The sequence below is a fragment of the Rhinoderma darwinii genome, chromosome 4 (assembly GCF_050947455.1).
Source record: "Rhinoderma darwinii isolate aRhiDar2 chromosome 4, aRhiDar2.hap1, whole genome shotgun sequence".
NCBI classification, from domain to species: Eukaryota; Metazoa; Chordata; class Amphibia; order Anura; family Rhinodermatidae; genus Rhinoderma; species Rhinoderma darwinii.
Genome location: NC_134690.1, coordinates 101,856,890 through 101,882,793, shown reverse-complemented (window position 1 = coordinate 101,882,793; position 25,904 = coordinate 101,856,890). Strand labels below are relative to the sequence as shown.

Here is a 25,904-nt window from a genome sequence, read left to right as displayed (position 1 = left end):
CGCCAGCAATTACAGCTGTTCACCAGGGGTCAGAGTGGCCAAAGTCATGGCGATCACATGATCACTTTGCCAACTTGCGGCTGAAAGGGGTTGTCTATATGAGAAATCTATTTTAACGTTAATGTCCACCATTTTGTTTTAATGTTTACAATTCTGTGCTGATTAATTCAATAATATACCTATATAGGGGTCGCTTTGTTTATCTGACTTCATAAATGATAAAATTCTGGCTTCATGTTGTGACCACTAGGGGGAGATAACTGCACAAGGATTTATACAGCTAATCTAGATCTTACAGGGGTTATCCCACCAAAACAACTTATCACCTATCTACAGGATAGGTAATAAGTGTTTGATCATTGGGGGTCCCACTGCTGGGACCACCACCGATCAAGAATTCACAGTTTGGTCACCTTGTTGTCATGTACGTGGATTTTTTTTTTTTGGTTTGGTCAGAACTTAATAATCATTTAAAGGGAATGTCTTTCTATTCGCGACCCCCTAAAGAGCCAGAACAGAGATCCGCTCTGGTGGATGCGAGCCATCCATGTATTACATTGATTTGACTTGCGGCCATGTAATACTAATTTTCCCCCATATTTACTCCTGCAGGGGAAATATCTGGCTGGCCGAGACATCCCTCTGTAAAATCAACTGTTTGCTGGGGTTGTTGGGAGCTGGCTGTAATATAAAAAAGGATTGTAGATGAGAGGCATGTGCTTCTGTATTTCTTTGATTTAGAGATTTCAAGTAATAGGTTTTGCATTCTTCTTTGCCAGTTTTTAATCTAATGTAACTATGAAATGGAATTGACATGGGAAAGGTGATAGAACAACAAGACTGAAACATTGAATTTATATCAGAGGAAAATAAATCAATTCACTTTTTACCTTAACAAAATTGAGTTTTCTCCATACATGAGTGCATGTGTCTCTCAGGTTCAGATTGAGTTATAGGGATGTGTCTGGAGAAGGAATCCTATAGGATGCACAAATGTAGAACCTGTGCTGGCATGAAACTGGTTCAATGCATTATGTTTTTGATGTATTAGTGGGAGCATGTATGCACTAGAGAGCATGCAGTTTATTTTTGTACTTGAACGTATAATCACATTCAGTTGTCTTTACCTGATTTTCTTCTGAATCTTTTCTTGAAACCACTTAAACTGGCACTTCACTAAAATAGAAGTGCAGAATCACATACGGTATATACTTTTGACGTATTTAATGTCCGTCTTTTACTTCAGGTGTTTCAGTGTGGTTGTACATTAGTCACAAAGACTCGGAATTTAGAAGGATCAAAGAGGCTCTGTCACCAGATTATAAGTGCCCTATCTCCTACATGATCTGATCGGCGCTGTAATGTAGATAACAGCAGTGGTTTTTATTTTGAAAAACTATCATTTTTGAGCAAGTTATGAACAATTTTCGATTTATGCTAATTAGTTCTTAGTGACCAACTGGGCGTTTTTAACTTTTTACCAAGTGGGCGTTGTAAAGAGAAGTGCATGCCCAGCTTGTTTCACTGCACAGCGGTATCTTGCAAGATCACGCTGTGATGGGACTTCCTCCCACAGGTTCTTCATCGGAGCCATGGAAGACTCAACAGACATCGCCTCCAGCCACTGCAGATAAATGTCCTGGCACAGCTGAAGGCGATGACTGTTGACTCTTCCACCGCTCCGGTGAAGGACCTGTCGGAGGAAGTCCCGTCACAGCGTGTTCTCGCGAGATCACGTTGTGCAGTGAAACAAGTTGGGCAGGAATGAAGAGAAGTGTATGAGGCTGATTGGTCGCTGATTGGTCAGCGTCATACACTTCTCTTTACAACGCCCACTTGGTAAAAAGTAAAAAAAACGCCCAGTTGGTGATTAAAAACGAATTAGCATAAATCGAAAATCATTCATAACTTGTTAAGAATGATCGTTTTTCAAAATAAAAACCACTGTTATCTACATTACAGCGCCTATCAGATAGGTAGGAGATAAACTTATAATCTGGTGACGGAGCCTCATGTTCAGAGGCGGCGGAAATTTTTCTGGTGGAAATGTTACTGCACATTCGTTGCGAATCTGCAGCCACATTTTCATATTTGACAGGTAATTCAGACGTTGTGGATATCACAGCGGACTTGCCACATTTTTTAGCCTTTGCATTAGAAAGGCTGAAATCTGCAGTGAAATTCCGCTGCTTCTCCGCAACATAAATGTGCATGCTGCAGAGTGAAAATTCTGCACCGCAGCCTAAATTCCGCACAGTTATTTTCTGCAACGTCTGACCTGAGTTACCGAAAAATGTATAGAAACGGCTGCTGCAGATTTCCACTGCGGACTGTCCGCAGCTGAATTAATCAGCAATTCCGCCACGTCTGAATATGTCCTTAGGGTGGCTTTACGTGCAGCATTTATAGATGTTTTTTCCCCAAAGACCTCCATCGTTTTTTTTTTCTCCTCTACAAAAAAATGCATGTGTTTATTTTTTTTTAATGGCGTTTTTAGTAGAGTTTTCAGAATAAATCATGTGTTGCAAAGAAGAATCACAGGATATTTTAATCACATCATTTGCAATGTGAGAAGCGTCACATAAAAAAAAACATGCATGTAGTAAAAAACGCTATTTGGAAAAAACGTCACAAAACGCATGTACCATATTGCTAAAAAACTTGACTTTTTAATGCTTTTTTTTTAATCAAAAAAAGCCACCCAAAAACTGTGTGTGAAGAAAGTCTTGAGTATTTTAATGCACTTCTCAACATTCGGTTATTTGTCTCCTAGTCAACCAAGTCCAGATTTCTAGGAACCATTAAATTCCCCATTAAGTAAAATGAGCTGAAATGTGATTGTCTGATTAGGAAGTGGGTTGTAATTGAAACATCATTTGCTTTTATTGAAATACTTTCTGCCATCAGTCAAGTCTTGACATGAGATTATTTGTATGTTATTTATATGCATTATTTATACACTAGAAATAAGCTATGCTGACTTCAAATAGATTTTTCAGGATTTAAAAATCTAGCAATTTGGGCTCAAATAATGCAATATATTTACTTTATTGATTCCAATGTGCCCCACCGCTCCTTTTGCGATGACACGTTTGGTGACTGAGATGACATCACTATGGACAGAACTCAGCTGGTACCAGTAGTATACTGCAAAGTTTATTCTTTTGCAATGTTGAAACCAAATAATAGATCTTAAATCCCAGAAAATACATTTAAGTATAAATCCAGATGTAGCAGAGATTTACCACCACCACAGACATTGCTGCGAATCAGCAACAAAATCTGCATGTGTTATTTGCTGCTTTGGTTTTGGATTTTGCCGGGGATTTGACCCTTTGCATTGCAATTTGCTTTGCAGTAAATTTGCTACATTTGCGTAACAGAATTGAGGTGGGAAAATCCGAAGCATACCCTGAATTACACACTGACTGTGTCCACTACATGCGGATAGTGTTTTTAAAACCCCATTCAGAAGTATTGTACTGTAAATTGTTGCGAATTTTGTTTGCGGAATCTGCCCTTAAAATCCACAATGTCTGAACTAACCCTTATATTGTGATGCTAAAGTCATAGTGGATAGTCATAGTTGGCTAAATTACTTTATAAGTATTAAGAAGTCACATATGCACACCATTTTATCATTTATATCTAGATATAAACTACCTAAAAATGGGAATAACATTGTATATACAGTAGTGTTAAAAAAATAGCAGTGAGTTTAAAAAAGCAAATAAAGCGCAAAATCATTCTAATAATTTTTATTTGCCTAAATGCAAATGCACTGGAAATACCACACATAAAGTTCCAAATCAAAACAATAACAACATTTATCCAGTTTGTGTTAATCCTTTACAGAAATTAAAGAAAAACGAATATTAGATTCTTCAAAAAAAGAGCAGTGCCAGAATTTTTCTTTAAAAAATGTTTCAGATTTCACTTTACTGAACTAATATTTAGTGGCGTAACCATTGTTTCTGAGAACTGTTAGACATCTGCATTGCATGGAGTCGACCAACTTCTGGCCCCTCTGAACATGTATTCCAGTCCAGGAAGACGGGACAACATTCCACAGTTCTTCTGCATTTTTGGGTTTTGCCTCATAAACCACATTTTTTATGTCACCCCACAAGTTCTCTATGGGATTGAGGTCAGGGGATTGGGCTGGCCACTCTATTACCTCAATCCTGTTTATCTGTAACCAAGATGTTATTCACTTACTGGTGTGTTTTGGGTCAGTGTGGTGTTGAAACACCCATTTCAAGGGCATTTCTTCTTCTGCATAGGGCAGCATGAAGAAATTTTATATATTCAAACTGATCCATGATCTTTTGTATGCGATAAATAGGCCCAACCCCATGGTATGAGAAACATCCCCATATCATGATTTTTGCAGCACCATGCTTTACTGTCTTCACAGTGTACCATGGCTTGAATTCAGTGCTCGGGGGTCGTGTGACATACAGTTGTAGTCGTCTTTACCTTGACTTTTAACGCATGAAATAAACAATGGCTAGATCTCTTATCTTGACTTTTTCAATGACTTTTTAATGGCTTTTGTTGTGTGATATCACGCTGCATCAAGTTATCAGAATCAAGTTAAAGATGGCTACATCCGTACGGTCTGCGGTCACTAGATCCAAAAAGAACAATTTTGCTTTCATCAGTCCACAAAATGTTGCACCATTTCTCTTTGGGCCAGTCAATGTGTTTATTGGCAATTTTTAACCTATTCAGGAAATGTTTTTCAACAATGGGACTTTGCGGGGAGTTCTTGCTGGTAACTTGGCTTCACCTAATGGTCTTCTAATGGTCTACTGAGCAGTACTCACTGGTAACTTCAGATCTTCTTTGATTTTTCTGGAGGTGATCATTGGCAGAGCCTTTGCCATTATGGCTATTCCTCGATCCATTCGAACAGTAGTTCCCCGCTTCCTTCCGCATCTTTCAGGTTTTGGTTGCCACTTCAAGGCATTTGAGAACATTTTAGCTGAGCAGCTATAATTTGCAGCACTTCTCCATATGTTTTTCCCTCTCCAATCAACTTTTCAATCAAAGTACGTTTCTCATCAGAACAATGTCTGGAACCAGTGGCTTAACTACCAGTGTAGCAGCCATAGTGGCTGCTACGGGGCCCGCAGCATGAGGGGGCCCGTGCCACCTGCCTGCACGGCCCCCTCTCCCCTGGCCGGAGGCTCTGCTAGCAGCCGCTACGGCTGCTACAGCGCGACGCCACTGAAGGGGTTGTTTCTACAAAAGACATGCATCCCCTATCCACAGAATAGGCGATACATGTGGGATCGCTGGGACGCCCAGCGATAAGGAGAACGGGGGACCGAAAGTCCCCGAAGTTCTCCATGACAAACCTTGGACTTCCGGGGTCTGTCGGCAACTCCATAGAAATGAAATGTGCACTGGTAGTGCTTGTGCGCATGCGTGACCAGCGCTCCTTTCATTTTTATTGAGCTGTGCAGGCCCCGGAAGTCCGAGGTTTGTCATGGAGAAATTCGGGGGACTTTCGGTCCCCCGTTCTCCTTATCGCTGCCAGCGATCACATATGTATCCCCTACCCTGTGGATAGGGGATACATCTCTATTGTAGGATGAACTATAGGCCGTTTTCTTTTTGGGGGGGTTGGGGGCTGCATGGTGTTATCTACAGGGGGGCTGCATGGTGTTATCTACAGGGGGGCTGTATGGCGTTATCTACAGGGGGCTGTATGGCGTTATCTACAGGGGGCTGTATGGCGTTATCTACAGGGGGCTGTATGGCGTTATCTACAGGGGGGACCTGTATGGTGTTATCTACAGGGGGGGCTGTATGGTGTTATCTACAGGGGGAGTTTGGGGCTGTATAGCGTTATCTACAGGGGGTGGGCTGTATGGCATTATCTACAGGGGGAGGGCTGTATGGTGCTATCTACAGGGGGAGGGCTGTATGGTGCTATCTACAGGGGGACTGTATGGCGTTATCTACAGGGGGAGGGCTGTATGGCGTTATCTACAGGGTGACTGTATGGCGTTATCTACAGGGGCTGTATGGCGCTATCTACAGGGGGGGCTGTATGGCGTTATCTACAGGGGGAGGGCTGTATGGCATTATCAACAGGGGGGCTGTATGGTGCTATCTACAGGGGGGCTGTATGGTGCTATCTACAGGGGGACTGTATGGTGCTATCTACAGGGGGACTGTATGGCGTTATCTACAGTGTGGCTGTATGGTGTTATCTACAAGGGGAGGGCTGTATGGCGTTATCTACAGGGGGGCTGTATTGCATTATCTACAGGGGGACTGTATGACGTTATCTACAGGGGGCTGTATGGCGCTATCTACGGGGGAGGGCTGTATGGCGTTATCTACAGGGGGGCTGTAAGGTGTTATCTACAGGGGGAGGGCTGTATGGCATTATCTACAGGGGGGCTGTATGGCGTGATCTACAGGGGGACTGTATGGCGTTATCTACAGGGGGCTGTATGGCGCTATCTACAGGGGGAGGTCTGTATGGCATTATCTACAGGTGGTTGTAAGGCGTTATCTATAGGGAGCACTGTGTGGCGGAATCTATAGGGAGGCACTATCTACAAGGGGGGGTTGTGTGATACCCAGGGGAGGGGGGGCCCCAGTCAAAAGTTTGCTATGGGGCCCAGTCTTTCCTAGTTATGCCCCTGTCTGGAACGACCCATTTACACCAGTATTTCAGAAGGAAATGCACCATAGCATGCTGCGCTATTGTTTCTAGTAAAATAACGAACACCCCGATGGGAAAACGACGAAACCTGTTAAAGTCAATAGGTTCCGTCGGCAGCCTGTGGTGTACAAGGTGCAACACAACTGTTGCTTCCTGCATTCCCTTGTTCTGCTCCTCTAATGGAGAAGAACAATGGAATGCCCTGATGCAAATATGAACAGGGCCTAAACTAGGTACAATAATCCTGGATTTATATGGACTGTTTCGCAGCATTTTTTATGCGTTTTGTAGTGTGCCCAAATGTAACTAAAGTCTATAGTAAAATATAAAATGTACTACACACAACTGTGTTTTGGTTTGTGCCTTTTTTGAGACAATTTTGTGGTCAGTGGAGTTTCTTCCAAATGTAGCATACTCTGCGTATGCCTTTTTTTCAGGCGTTTTGCCATAGGCTTCTCCTTAGGACTTACATAACGCCAAAAAAAAGCATGTACAAAATGACACTAATTAACTAATGGCTCTTAAAACACATGTAACATTTTAATAATGCTAGTGTTTTAAAAAGTGTTTTTTGAAGCAGTTTTTAAATCACAGCGATTACACCGCAAAAATTGCAACTCTGGAAAATAAAATATAATACTTACCAAGAACGCCCTCCTTTTTCCTACAGTTCGGCCTCCTGGGATGACGTTTCATGTGACATGGCCTGCAACGTCATCGTAGGAGGCCGGAGTGGACGTAAAAGGAGGGAGGGGTTTAGGGCACGTTTAGACGTGGCAGAGTTTTTCCGCTGCAAATGTTGGTGCAGATTTGGGGCAATTATGCAACGAATCTGCAGCAACATTTGCATATTTGACAGGTAATTCAGACGTTGCAGAAAACACAGCGGACTTGCCACAGATTTCAGTTTTTGCATTGCAAAGGCTGAAATCTGCAGTGAAATTTCGCTTCTTCTCCGCAACATACAGTGCATGCTGCGGACTGAAAATTCTGCACCGCCGCATATGGTCCGCAGCTGAGTTTTCCGCAACGTCTGAACTAACTTTCCTAAAAATGTATAGAAACAAATGTAAAAAACGTCCGCAGGAGAATTCCACTGCGGACTGTCCGCAGCGGAATTCCGCAGCAATTCCGCCACGTGTGAATTCCACTAAGTATGAGCTTTTTTTTATGTAGCGGAAATTCAGTCCGAAAAACTGCACCACAATGTGGTGTGATTTTTCAGACGGAAGGTGCTGCGGGTTCCAGGTCAGATACGCTGCATTATTTTTACGCAGTGTATCCGACCCGTGTGAACCCGGCCTAAGGGGTCTTGCAGATATTAAACCAGCAAGGAATGCTGGGAAATAATAGCTTTAAATCCTGAAGAATTGTGCATACAGCTCCATATTGTATGTTAAAGGTTACACAACTTTTGTGTAAGTTAGGTCTGGTGGTGCTTTAAGCATGGAACCAGTTCTATGAACACGGTTTTACGGATCATGAAATAATAATATGATGATATGGATGGAATGGTTACAGTGGTTATAATGGTTACGGAGACACAGTATGGTGCGGTGGTTATTGTGTATAGTATGTGTGATTATTTCTGGGCACAATATGAGTGGTTGAGTATCAAGTATTATATGATAAATGATATTTAGTATCTCTGTCTATTTCTTGTAAACATTTTTTCTAAATGAGAACCATAATATAATAGGGACTTGGCATTTGACTTAATATCCTATTTCATTTGCAAATTAGTTTGGATTACAGTATAAAAAAAAAAAAAAGAAAGAAACAACCTTAGGAAAACTGATCAACCTTCAGAAATTACAAGAGAGCGGAAAATACAAAATGAAATATATACACCCTATGGCTGATGGGTGACTCAATAAATGAGCTCTAATAAGATTAGCTAGTCTGACTCTGGGGAAAACACAAACTAATTTTACCTCCCACGCTCAGTCGGCATCTGAGTAAGACGTTGACATTAAGCAATTAGCAAATGTAATATAAAATAATGGGGATTTGCTTTAAAAATTGCTATTCAGATTATTTACCCTACAGAGAGTAAAGGCTGTAACACAAAACACAATAGGCTGTAGGAAAATAGAAATTACAGCATCACACCGTGAGTGGGGTTTTGACAATCAGTACATTATCCAAGTTGGAAATTATTACCCTTGCCAACTGGAGTCAGTAAAATTTTGTAACTATAAATCTATAGTAAAACCATCAGTAAATATAAATTCATGAGTTGTTTTCTTTTATCAAGCCTAAAAATGGGAATTCACCCTGAATTTAATAACAATGTTTCTATTCACTGACAGCAGGTAATGATTTTGAAAATGGTAAGAAATTGAAACATTAAGTATATTAGAGCACTTGTTTTTTACATTTGTTTCTATAAATTTTTAGGAAACTTAGTTCAGACATTGCAAAAAATAACTGCGGAATTTAGGCTGCGGTGCAGTATTTTCCCTCCGCAGCATGCTCATTATGTTGCGGAGAAGAAGCGGAATTTCACTGCGGATTTCAGCATTTGCACTGCAAAGGCTGAAATCTGCAGCAAGTCTGCTGTGATATCCACAACGTCTGAATTACCTGTCAAATATGACAATGTTGCTGCAAATTCACAAATAATTTTCAGCAACATTTTCAGCGGAAAAATTCTGCCACGTATGTAAACCTTTGAAGCAAATTTTTACATAAAGGTTTACATAGCCCTCCGGCTGTATAGAAAATATAGGCTTCCACTTTGTAAACTTTGTTGTCATCATTGCACACAGTTTAATAGGTTATTTATGGGTCAACTCATAGGAAATAGGCCGGAGTGGCAAGTGATTGGCTTCAAACCCTTGTTGATCCTTGGTCCCTTTATATTAGAGGCCCATTATTGTATTAGAGCCTGGGTAGACCTGGGACAATTGAAACCCCATTCACTCATATACAAATCAATATTATTATTTGTAATTATTATTTATTTTTAATTATTATTTCAAATCTAAGTTGTAAGGGCTGGCGGAATAACAACAAGGAAATATATACTGTTCCCTTTAGACCAGAGAAAATTAAAAGTTCTGTAGTATAACAGCAGACCTTGTAAATCCTAGAGTTTGATTTCCATTTACATTTTTTTTTACAGTATGATTTAATGTATTCTCATTGTATCTTTCAGACTGGGACAGACGTATAGAATACAACCTTGGGTCTGCAAGTGTTGCACTATTTCCCAATATTCACTTGGAGACCTGTGATGGACCCGTGTCTTCTGTTCGTACTAGCGTTGAACTCCAGACCAATCATATTGGAAAAGGCTGTGACCGTGAAACCTATTCGGACACATCCTTGCAGAAGTTATGTGGTAAGTGGACAGTTATGACATAGTGCCAACTCTTCAAGACAGGGTACATCCTCATGAGAAGTTATAGATATTTCTCAAGGCGTAAAAGGGATTTTTAAAATAGTATAAATATATCTTCACCATTTTGTATAGATATCCTTTGCCCACTGAAGAATCATGGCCTCCTTTTTAGGACTTCTCTCTGTTATCTTAAGCTACCTGAGAGCTGAAACCAGGAAAACTCTTAGCTCTAGAAAACGGCAGAGTGCCCGTGTAGTCATGGGCATGACGGACAACCATTGATTTTAATTTGGATACTGCGGCATTGCTCCAGTAAAAAATGTCCAAAGTGGTTTCCCCTAAGATTTTGTGAGCTTCAAGCAGTGATCCGATACTCAAGGCGGTCCACAATGGAATGGGATAATCCTATTAAGCAGGAATGTACAGTATACTGTCATATCACCAACGATACACTCGGAGAACGATGGCTGCGTGTTTCCAGAGCATATCCACTCTAATAACCCAGTGAACTTACATATACACCACCTGTTATATGTAACTCTGCTTGATACAATACCAAGATGCCGTCACACCAGCTATGCCAGCGGTGACATAGACCTTGTTGTTAGTACTGAGGAAACCTTTTTTGACACAAAGTTATAAAGTCGAGGAATATATCAATGAACGGGGATAGGTACCCGTGTCGGCGTTGTTTTATCAGTTCATACGCTTTAACCACTAACTAGGACGATCAGAAACTATGCTGAGGTACAGTCTGGTCCTCTAGGAAAACTGTAGATAAATAAGAAAAAATAGTTCTGTGTATCTGTTTTTTTCTGATCCTCTAAAATCTAAATGACCTCTAAAGTTTATGGTTATCAGTGTGACCATGTCCTGGTGAACATTCTGCATAGACCTAGGATTATATATTCTGGGACTTACTGCATCTCTCCTACTGAACTCTATTAACTTTGGTTACTGGTTATCTGTTCTTATTTAGTCTTCAGCTGGTTTTGGAACAGAAAAACTGATCATATTTTGCAGGTAAATTTATATCAGCATTTCCTGATAAGAGTGGACAGGTTCTCTGTTTGAATTTATCAGAACAGACAGGATTTCCATTTAAATTACATTCTGTTTCAATTATGGTTTTATTTGCTGAGGAATGTGTGAAAACTAGATTGGAGCAGGCATATTTCCTGTAAAACGTGGCCTAATGTCATAAATATCTGAACACTTTCCAACAAGCACATAATTGAGGCTTGAAGTGACAAGTTTCTGATCCCTGCTGACAGTCCACAGTTCTACAACTGTTCTGCAACTTCTGTTCTACAACATGACTTTACTTTCTCTGTAAAGGAACAATAAGGCGTTATTAGTATAAACATCAGAACTTTTGTAGTGCCCTTAATTCAAGTCATGTAACAAGCTCTTTAAAGATGATGTGTCACCAAATGGACAGCAGAGTGTCAGCACATTTGTTAAGGGACCCCATATAGTTAGGAGACTACGCCTGTGTGGTGTGAGCAAAATACTCAATTCTACACAAGATAACTGCCAGCCTTGTGTTTGATTCGGCCGACAGCTATCTTAAATTGGCCTTCCGATTAACATGCGGCTCGGCGAAATGTTGATGCCTATTCATTATTTAGTTTATTTCCTTGACATCAGCTGTAAGGGGGCAGATAGTATGCCTCCATGAACATCAGGATCTGCCAACAACAGTTCAAGAAACAGGTGGATTGAACATTCGTGCATTAGGACAATGCTCAAGGTCCCATAGTACAGCGCAGCCTCTTAGTCAATTATAGAACATCTTAAAGTTTAACCCCTCAACGACATGCCATGTCGCTGCAAGAGCACGTAACTATACGTGGCAATGATGGAACGGGTTCAGAAGCTGAGCTCACACCATCACCAGCGAGTATCAGCTTTATATTACAGCTGACAACCTGTTGTAAGGCCAGAACCGGAGCTAGCCTCCGATCCTGCAGATTAACCCCTTAGATGCAGCAGTCAAAATCGACGGCTGCATGTAGGTGGTTTCTAACCGATAGGCACCCCCGCGACGCAATCGTGGGGGTGCCGATGGTTGCCGATGATCTGCCAAGTACGGGTGCCTTTTAGGCCCCGCCCAGAGGCGGCGCCTAAAAGGCTTGCTGTCAGGGCCAAGAAGATAGCACAGGCTCAGAAGCTGATCCTGCGCCATCAGCCTCGGGGGTCAGCTGTATGTTACAGCTGACACCCTGCTTTAAAGGCCGGAGCTAGCCTCCAAATCCGGCTGATTAACACCTAAGAAGCAGCGGTCAAAAGCGCCCGCTGCATCTAGGTGGTTACTAGCCGATCGACACCCCTGTGACACTATGGCAACCAGAGGCCTAACAATGGCCTCCTAGTCTGCCAAGTACAGAAACCTAACTGCAAAAGCCAAATGGCACTTCTTCCATTCTGAGCTCTGCCGTGTGTCCAAACAGCAGTTTACGACCATATATGGGGTATTGCCATAATCGGGAGAAATTGCTTTTCACATGTTGGGGTGCTTTTTCTCCTTTGTTCCTTGTAAAAATTTAAAATTTCTAAGCTTTATTGGAAAACATTTAGATTTTCATTTTCACAGCCTAATTACACTAAATTCAGCAAGAAAAACAAGAACGCTCGGGTCAAAATGCTCACTATGCCCCACGATGAATTCCTTGAGGGGTGTAGTTTGCAAAATTGTGTTTTTTTGGGGGGTGTTTCCACTCTTTTGGCACCACAAGACCTCTAGGTGTTCCTTTGCTTCTGAAGCCTGTGTTTGAGTCCATTAGCACACTAGGGCCACTTGGGATATTTCTAAAGACTATAGAATCTGGGAAATAAATATTGAGTTGTGTTTCTTTGGTAAAACATTCTGTGTTACAGAAAAATATGGATTAAAATGAAATTTCAGCAATAAAAATTAAATTTGTTAATTTAACCCCGGTGTTTCTTTAATTCCAGTGAAAGGTCTAAAGGGTTAAAAAACTTTCTATATGCTGTTTTGAATACTTGAGGAGTGCAGTTTTTAAAATGGGGCGATGGGGGATTTTTTAACATGTAGAGCCCTCAAAGCCACTTCAGAACTGAATTGCTCCATAAAAAAATAGGATTTGGCAATTTTCTTGAAAATATGAGAAATTGCTGCTAAAGTAACGTCCTAAAAAAATAAAAGGACTTTTAAAAAAACCGATGCCAACATAAAGTACATATATAATAAATGTTAACTAGTAACTATTTTGTGTGGTATTACAAGCGGATATATTTAAATTGAGAAAAATTATAATTTTTTGACAAATACACACTGAATGTATCAATCAAATTTTACCACTAACATAAAGTACAATGTGTCACAAGAAAACACTCTTAGAATCGTTTGGAAAAAAAAATGCAAAAGTTATTACCACATAAAGTGACATGTCAGATTTGGTCCATAAGGCCTAAACAGGCTGTGTTCTTAAGGGGTTATGTATAGCGTATGTAAAACAAAAGATACAAGTGATAATGACTCCTGGAATGCCTTGTGTTGCCCCAAACCAAATGGGTATCGTGGTTGGTAAAATGGCTATGACCTTTCATGCCCTGAGACCCAAGTCCACGATTGGCAGAAATGAATTACGAATTCAGGAATAAGTTTAAATGCCCTTTATGATCATAGTAAATAAATATTTTGCAGACATTTAGCAGGCTAATGATTGACTAAATTGGCAATGTAAAAATAAGATCAAAATACGAAAAGACGAGACTACTGCCTTCTAACCAAAACTAGGGGAGGGGGAGTGTAGTCTTGTTTTAATTACTGGAGGCTTTATGTATGGCAGTTTTGCTGACTACACTTCATATAAAGCCATTGCAAAGTCCTCTTAACCCCCAAATGAATTTAGCTCAGTAATGCCACAGATCTGATTCGACTGGAATGCCAGCAAAAAGATAGTTGTGAACTGACAGGCTATGTAATGTCATCATGATTTCAACTTAGAGTTGTAAGAATTTTTAGAACAATTTACCGTATTGCTTTTCCTGTCTAACCGTTGTAGTTAAAGCATGAATACCATAACAGCAAGTCTTAAATGTATATAAAACTCATATACTCTGTACCAGAATATATTGTCAATTTCAGCTAACTAAACATGACAGCTGTCACAGATAATTAGAACACTGAGATTATTTGGAGCAATAAAACTTGAGACTTAGAAACAGCAAACATTTTCTGTATATAAAATGCTTGGATTCACTGTTTATTTGCTCTTGTATCTTGGGGCAGATTCCAAGTATGTGAACACCCAAACTTCACATTTACACAAGTCCTGTTGAACGTCTTACTCCAAAACCATTTCTATCAATATGATTTGGTCTCCTTATTGTTGTCATAACAGTGTCTACTCTTTAGGGAACAAGGCTGTACAAGGTTTCATGGATCTATCCAACTACAATATTCTTAATATCAATTAATTCTTAAAAAAAATTCTCAGTAAACTATTTTTATGGACATTTATATGTTCATAAGGTCATATGAAAAGAGTCAAAGGCCACCACTTCCTCCACCAAACTTTACAGATGGTATTACATATTGAATATCAGCCCAATCAGTATTCATCCATCAGACCACAAAATGGTGAAGCGTGATTCCGTTTACCAGATATGTACCCTTTTTTTCCAAGTCTAATGACAATGCTTCATACCCCTCTCTAGCTAATTCTTGACATGGCTCATGCTGATCTGTTGTGTGCGTTTATATATTCAAATAAAAACCCAATGTATGAAGCTCCTAGATATTTCCACTTGACATATATAGCACTCACAGTTGACTGGGCATCTATAACAGGGCAGAAATTTGGTAAACCCGTTTAAAAGCTGATATTCTATGACAGTGCAACATTGTAACTCACTGAACAAAACACATCACATTTTCCAGTTCTCCAACATTTCCAACCTACTTCATGTTTCATATCTGTGGCTCCAGATGATGTAGAATTACTCTGTGTACTTCTGAAAAGTTCATCTTATTATAAGTTATAACAGGCAGTTTCCTTTTGGGTCAATTATTTATTTATAATTTTAGTGGTTTGTTTTTTTGTATCTCCACTGATTCCTCTGATTACGATACACTACAGAAGATGAAGCTAAATACATATTGTGTATTATTACTGTTATCATTATTATGATTTTCATGATCATTGTCTTAATTTAGAGGTCAATATGGAATTTTGAGTGTGCCCTTTATTTTTTATTTAGGACCCGCTTCTGGTGCCATTGACTTGCTCCCAACTCCAACTGCTGACACCAACTGGACAGCTGGCCTGCCTATGGACAACAGTGGCATGATCTTTAAATTTGATGGCAAACAAGGAGTGAAGATTCCAGATGCCATCGTACCGAAAAATCTAACGGACCAGTTTATCATCACCATGTGGATGAAGCATGGCCCTAGCCCAGGACTGAGAGCAGAGAAAGAAACAATACTATGCAATTCTGACAAGACAGGTACTGTCTTTACTGTCTTGTCTATGATGGCAGAATGCTCTTATTTCTATGAATATATAAGAAAAAAATAAATGAAGACAAGATTCATAATAAGAATCTATGTATCCCTATCGCTCTTCATCATATAACCATATATTGATATTTCTGAGATAGAACAGACATGTTAAAAGTGAGGGGGTCTTGTACTTTAATCAGAACTGGGGTAAATAGAGCAACCCCACAAGTCCAAAGAGTGAAGTATTTTTTTCTAAGAAAATGCAACTTCTATCATTGTATATGTAAAATGTACCAATTTTAGGTAATGGATATATGCCATTAAAGAGGTTGTATGAAATTAGGAAAATGTGGCTACTAAACCCCATTGTAATGAATCAGGGTTAGATGCAATACCACACAAAGCCTATGAACTAGAGTGGCGCTGTTTCTATAAGAAAGCAGCCATGTTTTTAAATGTTATGCATCCCTTGTAACATGAGATTTCAGTCTCATTTAGAAAAAAAATCCTATAGCTCGAAGTCCAGCTGACTTAATGCAGATACTATCTTCTTGACATCTTCTTTGCAAAAAAACAACAACAGATTTTCTTACAGTACACCAGATTTGACATGTACTGTATGTACAATTCCATAAGTGCACGATACTGTGCACTCACAAGATATATAGTTAGGTTCCAACATCCATTAGAAATAATGTGTTCTGAGCGCGCAGTAATGTTCTCATAGTCCGTTACTAACAGCTGGTACAGTATTATCCCACTTAACCAGAGTGCTCTAGATTAAAGAGCTTCTCCAGGAATAGATAAATGCAGATCAATTAACAGAGCGGAGAACATGCATTCATCTACTAATAAACTGTATTTTACAATTGTATCCCAGACTATAGATCTCATGAACGGCTGCATAGAGGAGCAAACTGTAGCGGGGTGTAGAAGGAAATAAGCTGGGAAAGTTAATTGAGCTGTAATTCTGAACTTCTGAAACCCTACTAAAGGTTTTTTCCACACAATAAACATTCATCATCTATCCAAAGAATAGGTGATAAATGTAAGATTGCTGGGATCCCCAAAATCAGAAGTACTGGAGTCTCAACTTCACAATACAAACACAACTCACCATGGTCATGCTGGTAAAGAGGACTCGGGTCCCCCTACAAGTGTTTGGTAGGGGCTCCAATGCCGGAGGTACTAGTAGGAGAGCAGCAACAATCTAACATTTATCCTGTATATAGGTGATAAATGTTTACTGTGGTTAAACCCTGTTATACTGTAATGCTGGGATTTCTGGGCAAATATTGATGTATTTCTAGCCAAATTCTGTCCAGTACTGACATGCAGCGGCCTCACTGACACAAATTTTTGATGAGACATCTGCCTATCCTCTAACGTCCGGAATGGTAAAGACCATTACAATCTATGAGAAATGGGAAGGATTATATTCACAACACAGAGATTTTACAAAATGTTGGAAAACCTTCATGCCTATTATGAATTGTTTCTCATTATATGCCCCTTACAAAATCAAATTCTTAAAACCATATTGTTGTATAAGGCAATAGTTTTGAGCCATGTTTGTTTGGCTAAAAAATAATGAGCACTCTAGACAATGTTCACATCTCGTTATGTGAACACGTTTGGTGTATGTGTCACACGTAGCCATAGTCCCCCTTTTACTTGACGGAAGCCAAAATAGTGTCCTTTTGGCCTCCATCAGCGTGGTTTGCCCCAGTATACCTTTGTCTTTACTTTATAGGAAAGTGCAGACAACTGTGCTTATATATGCAGTAAGCCACCGCAAAAAAAACACATATATCTTGCGGTATACTTTTTTTTTTTTTACAATAGTTATACAGTGGCATATGTCGGAGCCTTCCATCGAAGGTATGCTTCGGAGAATACTCCGTACATTTAGCTCCGATGGAAGGTCCTGACAAGGTGTGAACAGATCTTAGATGCCTTTAATATAAAACGGAAGAAGGAAAAAACAAATAGTATTGGTTAAAAACATCTCACTGTTATCTATACAGTTTTTATGCAGACTTATGTGTCTCCATAGTTACATACTACAAGCAATCCGATTTTAATGCTAGCTTCCAGACACTACGAGGGACGGATAGAAGTCAGTCAGGGTCCTCTATCACAGTCCAACGTGGGCCGTGTAAACGAGTGCCAGTCAACGAGACATCTTGTTGATCGGCCCTCGTTTGCTCCTTTCACAAGTAGCTAGAATGGGGACGAGTGCTCGTTACTCCGATCGCTCGTCCTCATGCATTTCTGTGACATTGGCAGCGCATCTCCCTGTTTATACAAGGAGATGTGCTGTCGACAACGATAATATTTTCGGCTGCATAAACGATGAATGAGTGTTTGCTCCTTCATCGGCTGATCGTTGCACAGGGTAATGATCGAGAACGAGTGTGTTTGCCTGATAAATGCCTGTGTAAAAGTGCTTAAAACTAGTTTACAAAAGTGTATATAGCTTTTTGAGAGGTATTCCAATAATAAATTGTCACATAGACACCTTTCAAAATCTCCGCCGACAGTTCCATGGTCACATGTCGGTCTTTATTCAGTAGCTATTAGGCGCCGTATTGAACATGTGTCCTGTAGCGCTAATGTTAGTATCGACGGCATAAAGAAAATAGAGAGACCGCAGCACACAAAGTTGTCAAGGTATCAAAAAGAGTGTCTTTATTCCACCATAAAGAGCGACGTTTCGACCCAAATGAGGGTCTTTCTCAAGCTTGAGAAAGACCCTCATTTGGGTCGAAACGTTGCTATTTATGGTGGAATAAAGACACTCTTTGTGTGCTGCGGTCTCTCTATTTTCTTTGTGTCTGTTTGGAGTTGGACTTGCTACGACTCGACACTGCCTGCACCAATTGAAAGTTTCTCCTGTTTAATGCCCCTCATGAGTTTTTCTGGGACTGTGATGTGCTGTTGATCTCTTTTCTTGAGTATGGACGGCATGTCGCCACTGTAATCAGAAAATTGGCACACGTGTAAGTACACTATGTCATCGCTGTGGCCTGGTAATCACAGCCTGACAGGGAATCACAAGACCATCAGTTCCGGAGCCAGTGGGATTTGGGAGATAACTATGCAACAATTTGTTATATCAATTTTGCAGATTTTGTTTTTCTAGTTTGTCGTGTGATTTAACCCTAAGCCCAAGTATAAAGGATTTAGCCTTACCTTGCAACTTTTTGCTTAATAATTATATTCTGTTTTTGCAATAACTGCTGTCTGAAATTCTAAGACTACGAAAGAAAACCATGTACAATGTTACATTAGGTTAATTGTGTGTTTTTGTTTTTTTGCAGAAATGAACCGCCATCACTATGCATTGTATGTACACAACTGTCGTCTTGTCTTCCTGTTACGCCGTGATTTTGACCAAGCTGACACTTTCCGGCCTGCAGAGTTTCATTGGAAATTAGATCAGGTATTAGACTTTCCTTTCCTTTCCTTCAGGCTGCAGAATTTCAGAAATAATTTTTGCTCAGTTTTCCAGCTTAGCTGAACACATGAATATAACTATGTCCCCTACAGCTTTGTACAACCTCTGCTAACTGAGAGGTCACTTGGCATGTCTTTCAGAAGAGAACTGACAGGAGGTCCATTTAGAAGTCACACATAAACCATGGAGACTATGTTCTCTATTTGTTGTGCAGCATTTGAGGATTGTATTGCCACACTTTATTGACTGCAGTCGTCACTGATCAATATATCATTTGTTATGTTGCAGCTCTTATTTATAAATGTTCTTCAAATTGAACATAACACAACTGGGGCTGTAAATAACGCCGATGTATAAGCTGTAAAATACCTCATATACTTTTCCATTGATATTAATTACTATGGAGACAATGAACCGTTTCTCATTACAGCAATTCATTATTATATTTAAAAGTCAGATTTAGTATTTTAACCTTTTCATTTGTTAGTTTGTGTCTAGATTTTCCTGACATGTTTTGTGTATTGATGGATTAATCCAGCGCTTTTTTATATAATCAACAGACACCACATTAATTTCAATTAGCCCTGCTTCATACAGTATAATATAGTCATAATGCAACATTATATAGAAAATATAGAGAAATGTTGATCATTGTATTGTAAGAGACAATGTTAATGAGTCTGCTGGAGGGAAGTGAAAAATGGAGGAAAAACAATAAAAAACAATGATAACGCTAATGAATAATGAAGGCTGTAATAATAGAATTAAAGGGAAAATATTGCTGAAACCCCTTCAGATATCTCCATTGTGACGGTAATTCCACTTAAAGAGGCTCTGTCACCACATTATAAGTGTCCTATCTCCCACATAATCTTATCGGCGCTGTAATGTAGATAACAGCAGGGGTTTTTGTTTTGAAAAACGATAATTTTTTTAGCAAGTTATAAACAATTTTAGATTTATGCTAATTTGTTTCTTAATAGAAAACTGGGCGTGTTTTTACCAACTGGGCGTTGTGAAGAGAAGTGTATGACGCTGACCAATCAGTGACTAATCAGTGTCATGCACTTCTCTCCATTCATGTCCATTTGTAGTCAGCACAGCATGATCTCGCTGTGCTGTGTGAGTAAGTGAGGGCGCTCTATAATGTGCTTGACCCCATTTGAAGCTATTCTAGCACAATTGCCATCTACTCGTTTGATCAAACTGAGCGCTAAGAACCTCACATTTATAAGTATAATAAATATAGCAGTAATGCAATTTAAAATAATAAAAATATACAATAAATATAAAAAGTGTATATATATATATATATATATATATATATATATATATACTGTATATATAAACATATATGTATCTTAGCGCCCGCAGCGTGCATCTGCATTCTTTATTTGTCAATAAACATGTTGCATAAAAGTCACAGCAGATTAGCACCTGCATAATTGTTTCATGTTTCAGGAGAAGGTGACTAAGGCTTCGTTCACATGTGCATCAGGGCTCCGTTCATTGGTTCCATGTCAGCTTTCCATTAGGGCAACCCATGAACGCAACCCTGACTGAAACAAACAGAAACCATAGGTTTCCATTTGTATCACCATTGATTTCAATGGTGACGGATCCGGTGCAAATGGTTTCTGTTTGTCTCAGTTGTGCAAGGGTTCCGTCGTTTTGACGGAATGAATAGCGTAGTCGACTACGGTATTGCTTCCGTCAAAACTATGCAGCTGTCCTGACGCAGATGTGAACGAAGCCTAACCATGTTGTTTGTACTTTTCCCATCTAGTACTTTCTAAAATAGACAATTAGTAAGTGACGGCACAATCCGAAAGCAAAAATTTCTGTGACTGAAAATCTGTTCCATTCATCTGAATTGCACAAATTCATGACTTGTTGCAAAAACAACATTATTCAGATGAATGGAAATGATTTTCAGTCGCAGAAATTTCTGCAACAAAATCTCCCACATGTGAATCCACCCAAAGGCCGGGTTCCCACGGGTAGGATACGCTGTATAAAAACTGCGCAGCGTATCCGACCTGGAACCCGCAGCACCTTCCATCTGAAAAGCACACCATATTGTGGTGCGGTTTTTTGGACTAAATTTCCGCTGCGGAAGACAGAGCTTGAAAAAAAAAAAAAAAACGTCCATACTTACATCCTCCCTCTTTTCTGCACTTAGTCCGGCCTCCTACGATGACATTGCAGGCCATGTGACACTGCAGCCTGTGACTGGCTGCAGCGGTCACATGAGATGAAACGTCATCCCAGGAGGCCAGACATAGGAGGGCGTTCTGAGTAAGTATAATTTTTTTTATTTTCCCAAGTTGTCATTTTTGCGGCGTAGTCGCTGTGATTATGCCGCAAAAGGCGCAACACTTGGCTCTCTGTTGCGGGTTTTGCATTCCCATTGAATTCAATGGGGAAAACACGCAACAGAAAATCAACACAAACACAGCATAAATTGACATACTGCAGAATTAAATTCTGCATCGCTGGTGTTTTTTTCCGTATACAATTCCGGAAATTCTGCAGCGCTTACGCTACGTGGGAACCCGGGCTGAGTAAGCCACTATGACTGGCATTGTATGGAGGGGTATACCAAGTCTGCACCGTATAAACTGGCACATTGTGGTATGAACTATTTGGGGTGGGTCATGCTGTAGCTGGCATTGTATGGGGGCATGCTATGGCTGGCATGGATTAGGGGGTTGGCTGGTATTGTAGCAGCTGCAGATGAGTATTTTGAAGAAGCAGTTTGTTATTTAAAGTGAAGCTTTCCGCAGCAGCTGAGGTGTGTAATATGTGAAACAATGTACCCCCCTTCTATACCTAACAATGTACCTACCATGAATATGAAGAATATTAAAACGTCACCTTATACTTTTATATGGTCACAGTACTCCTCAGGCATTTATTATTTACAGTAGGGGGTACATTGTCTCATAAATGTATATGGTAATATTTATATTTAATATTTCCCTAAACTGTGGTGTAACAGCTTTAATACATACTAACCCTATTCTGGAATATGTTAACTTTACATAAATTACAACCTCAATGTTTTTTTTTCCATTTAATGAATGCGCAGCTTTTTGCAAACAAGGACCGTGTATCGTGCTGCTTGGGATTGCTCTCATGTGCCCATGCTAAGGATGTTTCTATTCTTGAGAAAGTATCTTAGGGAAAAATATCTCAAGAGCAGCATGAGCTGAATTCATTACAGACGAGAAGTGTTGGTCCCTAATGCCTTGTGAGCACACCTTTAACCCATTCAGAGCCTGTAAGAATCTTTCACATAAGATGTGGCACATCGCTACAGGCGCTTCTAGCATTCAATTGGTTAAGGTTATATACAGGGAACTGTGAAGCACCACATTTACCTAAGCAGCTGGCGAGATAAATGATAAATGAGTCATGTTAATCCTACCAGAGAGAATTATTCCAAGTCAATTCCACTGTATCCAGTAGGGTCTAAGTCCATTAGTTTTCTATCCCTTAAAGTCTTTTCTGACATAGTTTATTTGTAAAGCTTCTACTGGTCTGATCCGTTCTCTGCCCACCTCAATGGTAATCATTTCTTACAGATTAGGACGATTGCTTGAGGGCTGACCGACATGTCAGGTGAATCCAGGAGAATCAAATACGGTTTTCCTCATTGTGTACGGTATGCAGCTGGAATGTGGGGCAATGTTAAGAAGAAGAGCTATAGACTGGTATTCATAATATAGCTATAACAGGTTTTATAGGATGAAAGCGTCAGATGTGCCCATCTTATGTGAGATTTGGCAGGGAGAGACAGGACAATGTTGATCACTGGGCAGGATTAGTGTGGCAACATAACTACCGCAGTCAATAGTCACTTTCATCTTTTTTTTTTTTTCTTTTTAATATGCAGTGCTGTAAAACATTTATTGCAAATGGAAATTTGGCAAAGATTGTACATGTTAAAACTATATATGTACAAATGACTGCTCTGATATAAGACATGGGAAAGGCTTTGCGTGACACTTTTTAGTTGTCCGGGCTTTAGTGGCTTACTGACTACAAAAATCACAGTTCCTGACATTTAAAAGCAAAGTCAGGTCACAAGAGATCAGCTGGGTATGGATAAGAGTATGGATCAGAGTATGGATGATTTGAGGAAGTCATATGCTGGGCATTTTAAGGCAAAAACACAAAAAATATAGTATGTTTATCTTTAAATATAATATATAATCTACAATAATAATAGTACCGCAAGTACCGGACCGAACACAGTGCAGGGAGCAGGGCTCCTAGCATCATACTTATGTACGACGCTAGGAGTCCCTGCCTCGCTGTCGGACAACTGTCCCGTACTGTAATCATGTTTTTAGTACGAGACAGTTGTCCGGCAGCGAGGCAGGGACTCCTAGCGTCGTACATAACTATGATGCTAGGAGCCCTGCTCCCTGCACTGTGTTCGGTCCGGGAATGCGGCCGAAATACGTCCGTCAATTACGGACGTAATGACCTCGTGTGAACATACCCTAATAGTTTAGCTGAGCTATTAAAATGCAGTTCTTGCAATTCGTTTTTCCTACATCAGATTACTTGTGAGTGCCTGGTGTCAAGACTACACTGCCCATAACGTTATTTTCTAAAGCAACCTCTGTGCGGATATTAACCCCTTAACAACCAGGCCTTTTTTGGCCTTAATGAAAAAGGATTATTTTTTGGTTTTTTTTCACTGTCCAAGTGTCAACTTTTTTATTTTTCTGTCGACATAGCCGTATAAAGGCTTGTATTTTGCGGGACGAGTTGTATTTTTCAATTGCACCATTTTTAGATACATATAATATATTGATTAACTTTTATTAACTTTATTTTAGGAGGTAATTGAAAATAAACAGCTATTCCAGCATTGTTTTTTGCGTTTTAAATTTACGCCAATCACTATGCAGCGTAAATGACATGTTACCTTTATTCTATGGGCGGCTCGATTATGGGGATACAAAATATGTAAAGGTTTTATATGTTTTCCTACGTTTGCATAATAAAAACCCTTTTAAAAAAAATTACTTGTTTTTGCATCGCCGCATTCCAAGAGCCGTAACTTTTTTATTTTTCCGTCGATGTAGCCATATGTGGGCTTGTTTTTTGCGGGACAATGTGTCGTTTTCAATGGTACTATTTTGGGGTACATGGGAATGATTGATTAACTTTTATTTCATTTTTTGTTGGGGACTGAAAAAAAAAGGAATTTTGCCGTCGTTTTTTGCGTTTGTTTTTGACATCGTTCACCCGGCAGTTTAATTAATGTGTCAATTTCATTTTGTTACAATCACGGTGATACTGTATATGTGTATGTGTTTTTTTTTTCTTACACTTTTACTAAATAAAACTACTTTTTATGGAAAAAAAGTGGTTTTATTTTATTTTTACTGTAATCTTTTTCTTTTTTTTTTCCATAAGCTTTATTTAACTGTTTTACTTTTCTTTTTAATTAGTCCCACTATGGGACTTCACTGTGCGATCTTCTGATCGCAGATATAATGTTTGGTGATATAATGCTTAGGCCAATCTATTAGGCCATGGCAGTTGCTCCTGCCTCTGATCTTGTGGGTACAGTGGTAGTACCTACGAGACCAGAGTGACGGATATATCTGCTTCGATGCGGGAACCAGCTCCTGCTTGAGATGGATATATCCGTCATTCATTGTTAAGGGGTCAAAGGGGTTATCCAGGGACCAGGAAAAACAAACACACACACACACACACACACACACACGTGTATATACAGTGCTGTGAAGTATTTCCCAATTTCTTCTATTTCAAATAATTCTCACATGAATGTTTCAGATCATCAAACTACTTTTTATATTAGACAATAATAACCAAAATAAACACAAAATGCTGTTTTTAACCCCTTAAGGAGGCAGCCACTTTTGGACCAAATGACACAGCCTCATTTTTTAAATCTGACATGTGTTACTATATGTGGTAATAACTTCGTAATGCTTTTACCTATCTAAGCGATTTTGAGATCGTTTTCTCGTGACATATTGTACTTTATGTTAGTGAAAAAAATTGGTTGATAATTTCAATATTTTTTGTGAAAAACACCAAAATTTAGAGAAAATTTGCAAAAATTAGCATTTTTCTAAATTCAAATGTATCTGCGTGTAAGACAGACATTTATACCACACAAAATAGTGACTATTTAACATTTCCCATATGTCTACTTTATGTTTGCATCATTTTTTGAACATCCTTTCATTTTTCTAGGACGTTACAAGGCTTATAAGTTTAGCAGACATTTCTCACATTTTCAAGAAAATTTCAAAAGCCTATTTTTTTAGGGAACAGTTCAGATCTGAATTGGCTTTGAGGGCCTTATATATTAGGAACGCCCACAAATCACCCCATTATAAAAACTGCACCCCTTAAAGTATTCAAAACAGCATTTAGAAAGTATCTTAAACCTTTATGCGTTTCACAGGAATTAAAGCAAAGTGGAAGGGAAATTTTCAAATAAATTTTTTTTTTTTTGCAGAAATTCCATTTTAATACATTTTTCCTGTAATACTGAATGTTTTTTTTTACCAGAGAAACACAACTGAATATTTATTGCCCTGATTCTGCAGTTTTTAGAAATATCCCACCTGTGGCCCTAGTGTGCTACGGGCCTGAAACAAAAGTCCCAGAATCAAAAGAGCACCTAGTGGATTTTTGGGCCTTACTTTTCTTAAATTATATTTCAGGCACCATGTCAGGTTAGAAGAGGTCTTGTGGTGCAAAAACAAAGGAAACCCCCCAAAAGTTACTCCATTTGGGAAACTACACCCCTAGAGGAATAAATCTAGGGGTGTAGTGAGCATTTTGACTACCCAGGTATTTCATAGATTTCATTAGAATTGGGCAGTGAAAATTAAAAATGACATTATTTTCCAATAAGATGTAGCTTTACCTCAGAATT

General features: G+C 39.4%; 1 protein-coding gene across 3 annotated transcripts in view; it reads left to right on the top strand.

The window, feature by feature from the left end:
• The window catches only part of CLSTN2 (calsyntenin 2), an 828,679-nt gene that overhangs the window by 625,685 nt on the left and 177,090 nt on the right, over positions 1-25,904 (top strand). For all 3 annotated transcript variants that reach the window (XM_075861435.1, XM_075861434.1, XM_075861436.1), the window contains exons 6-8: positions 9,846-10,031; positions 15,261-15,509; positions 18,828-18,949. In XM_075861435.1, the coding sequence (XP_075717550.1) occupies positions 9,846-10,031; positions 15,261-15,509; positions 18,828-18,949 (557 nt within the window). The remainder of the gene's footprint in view (positions 1-9,845; positions 10,032-15,260; positions 15,510-18,827; positions 18,950-25,904) is intronic.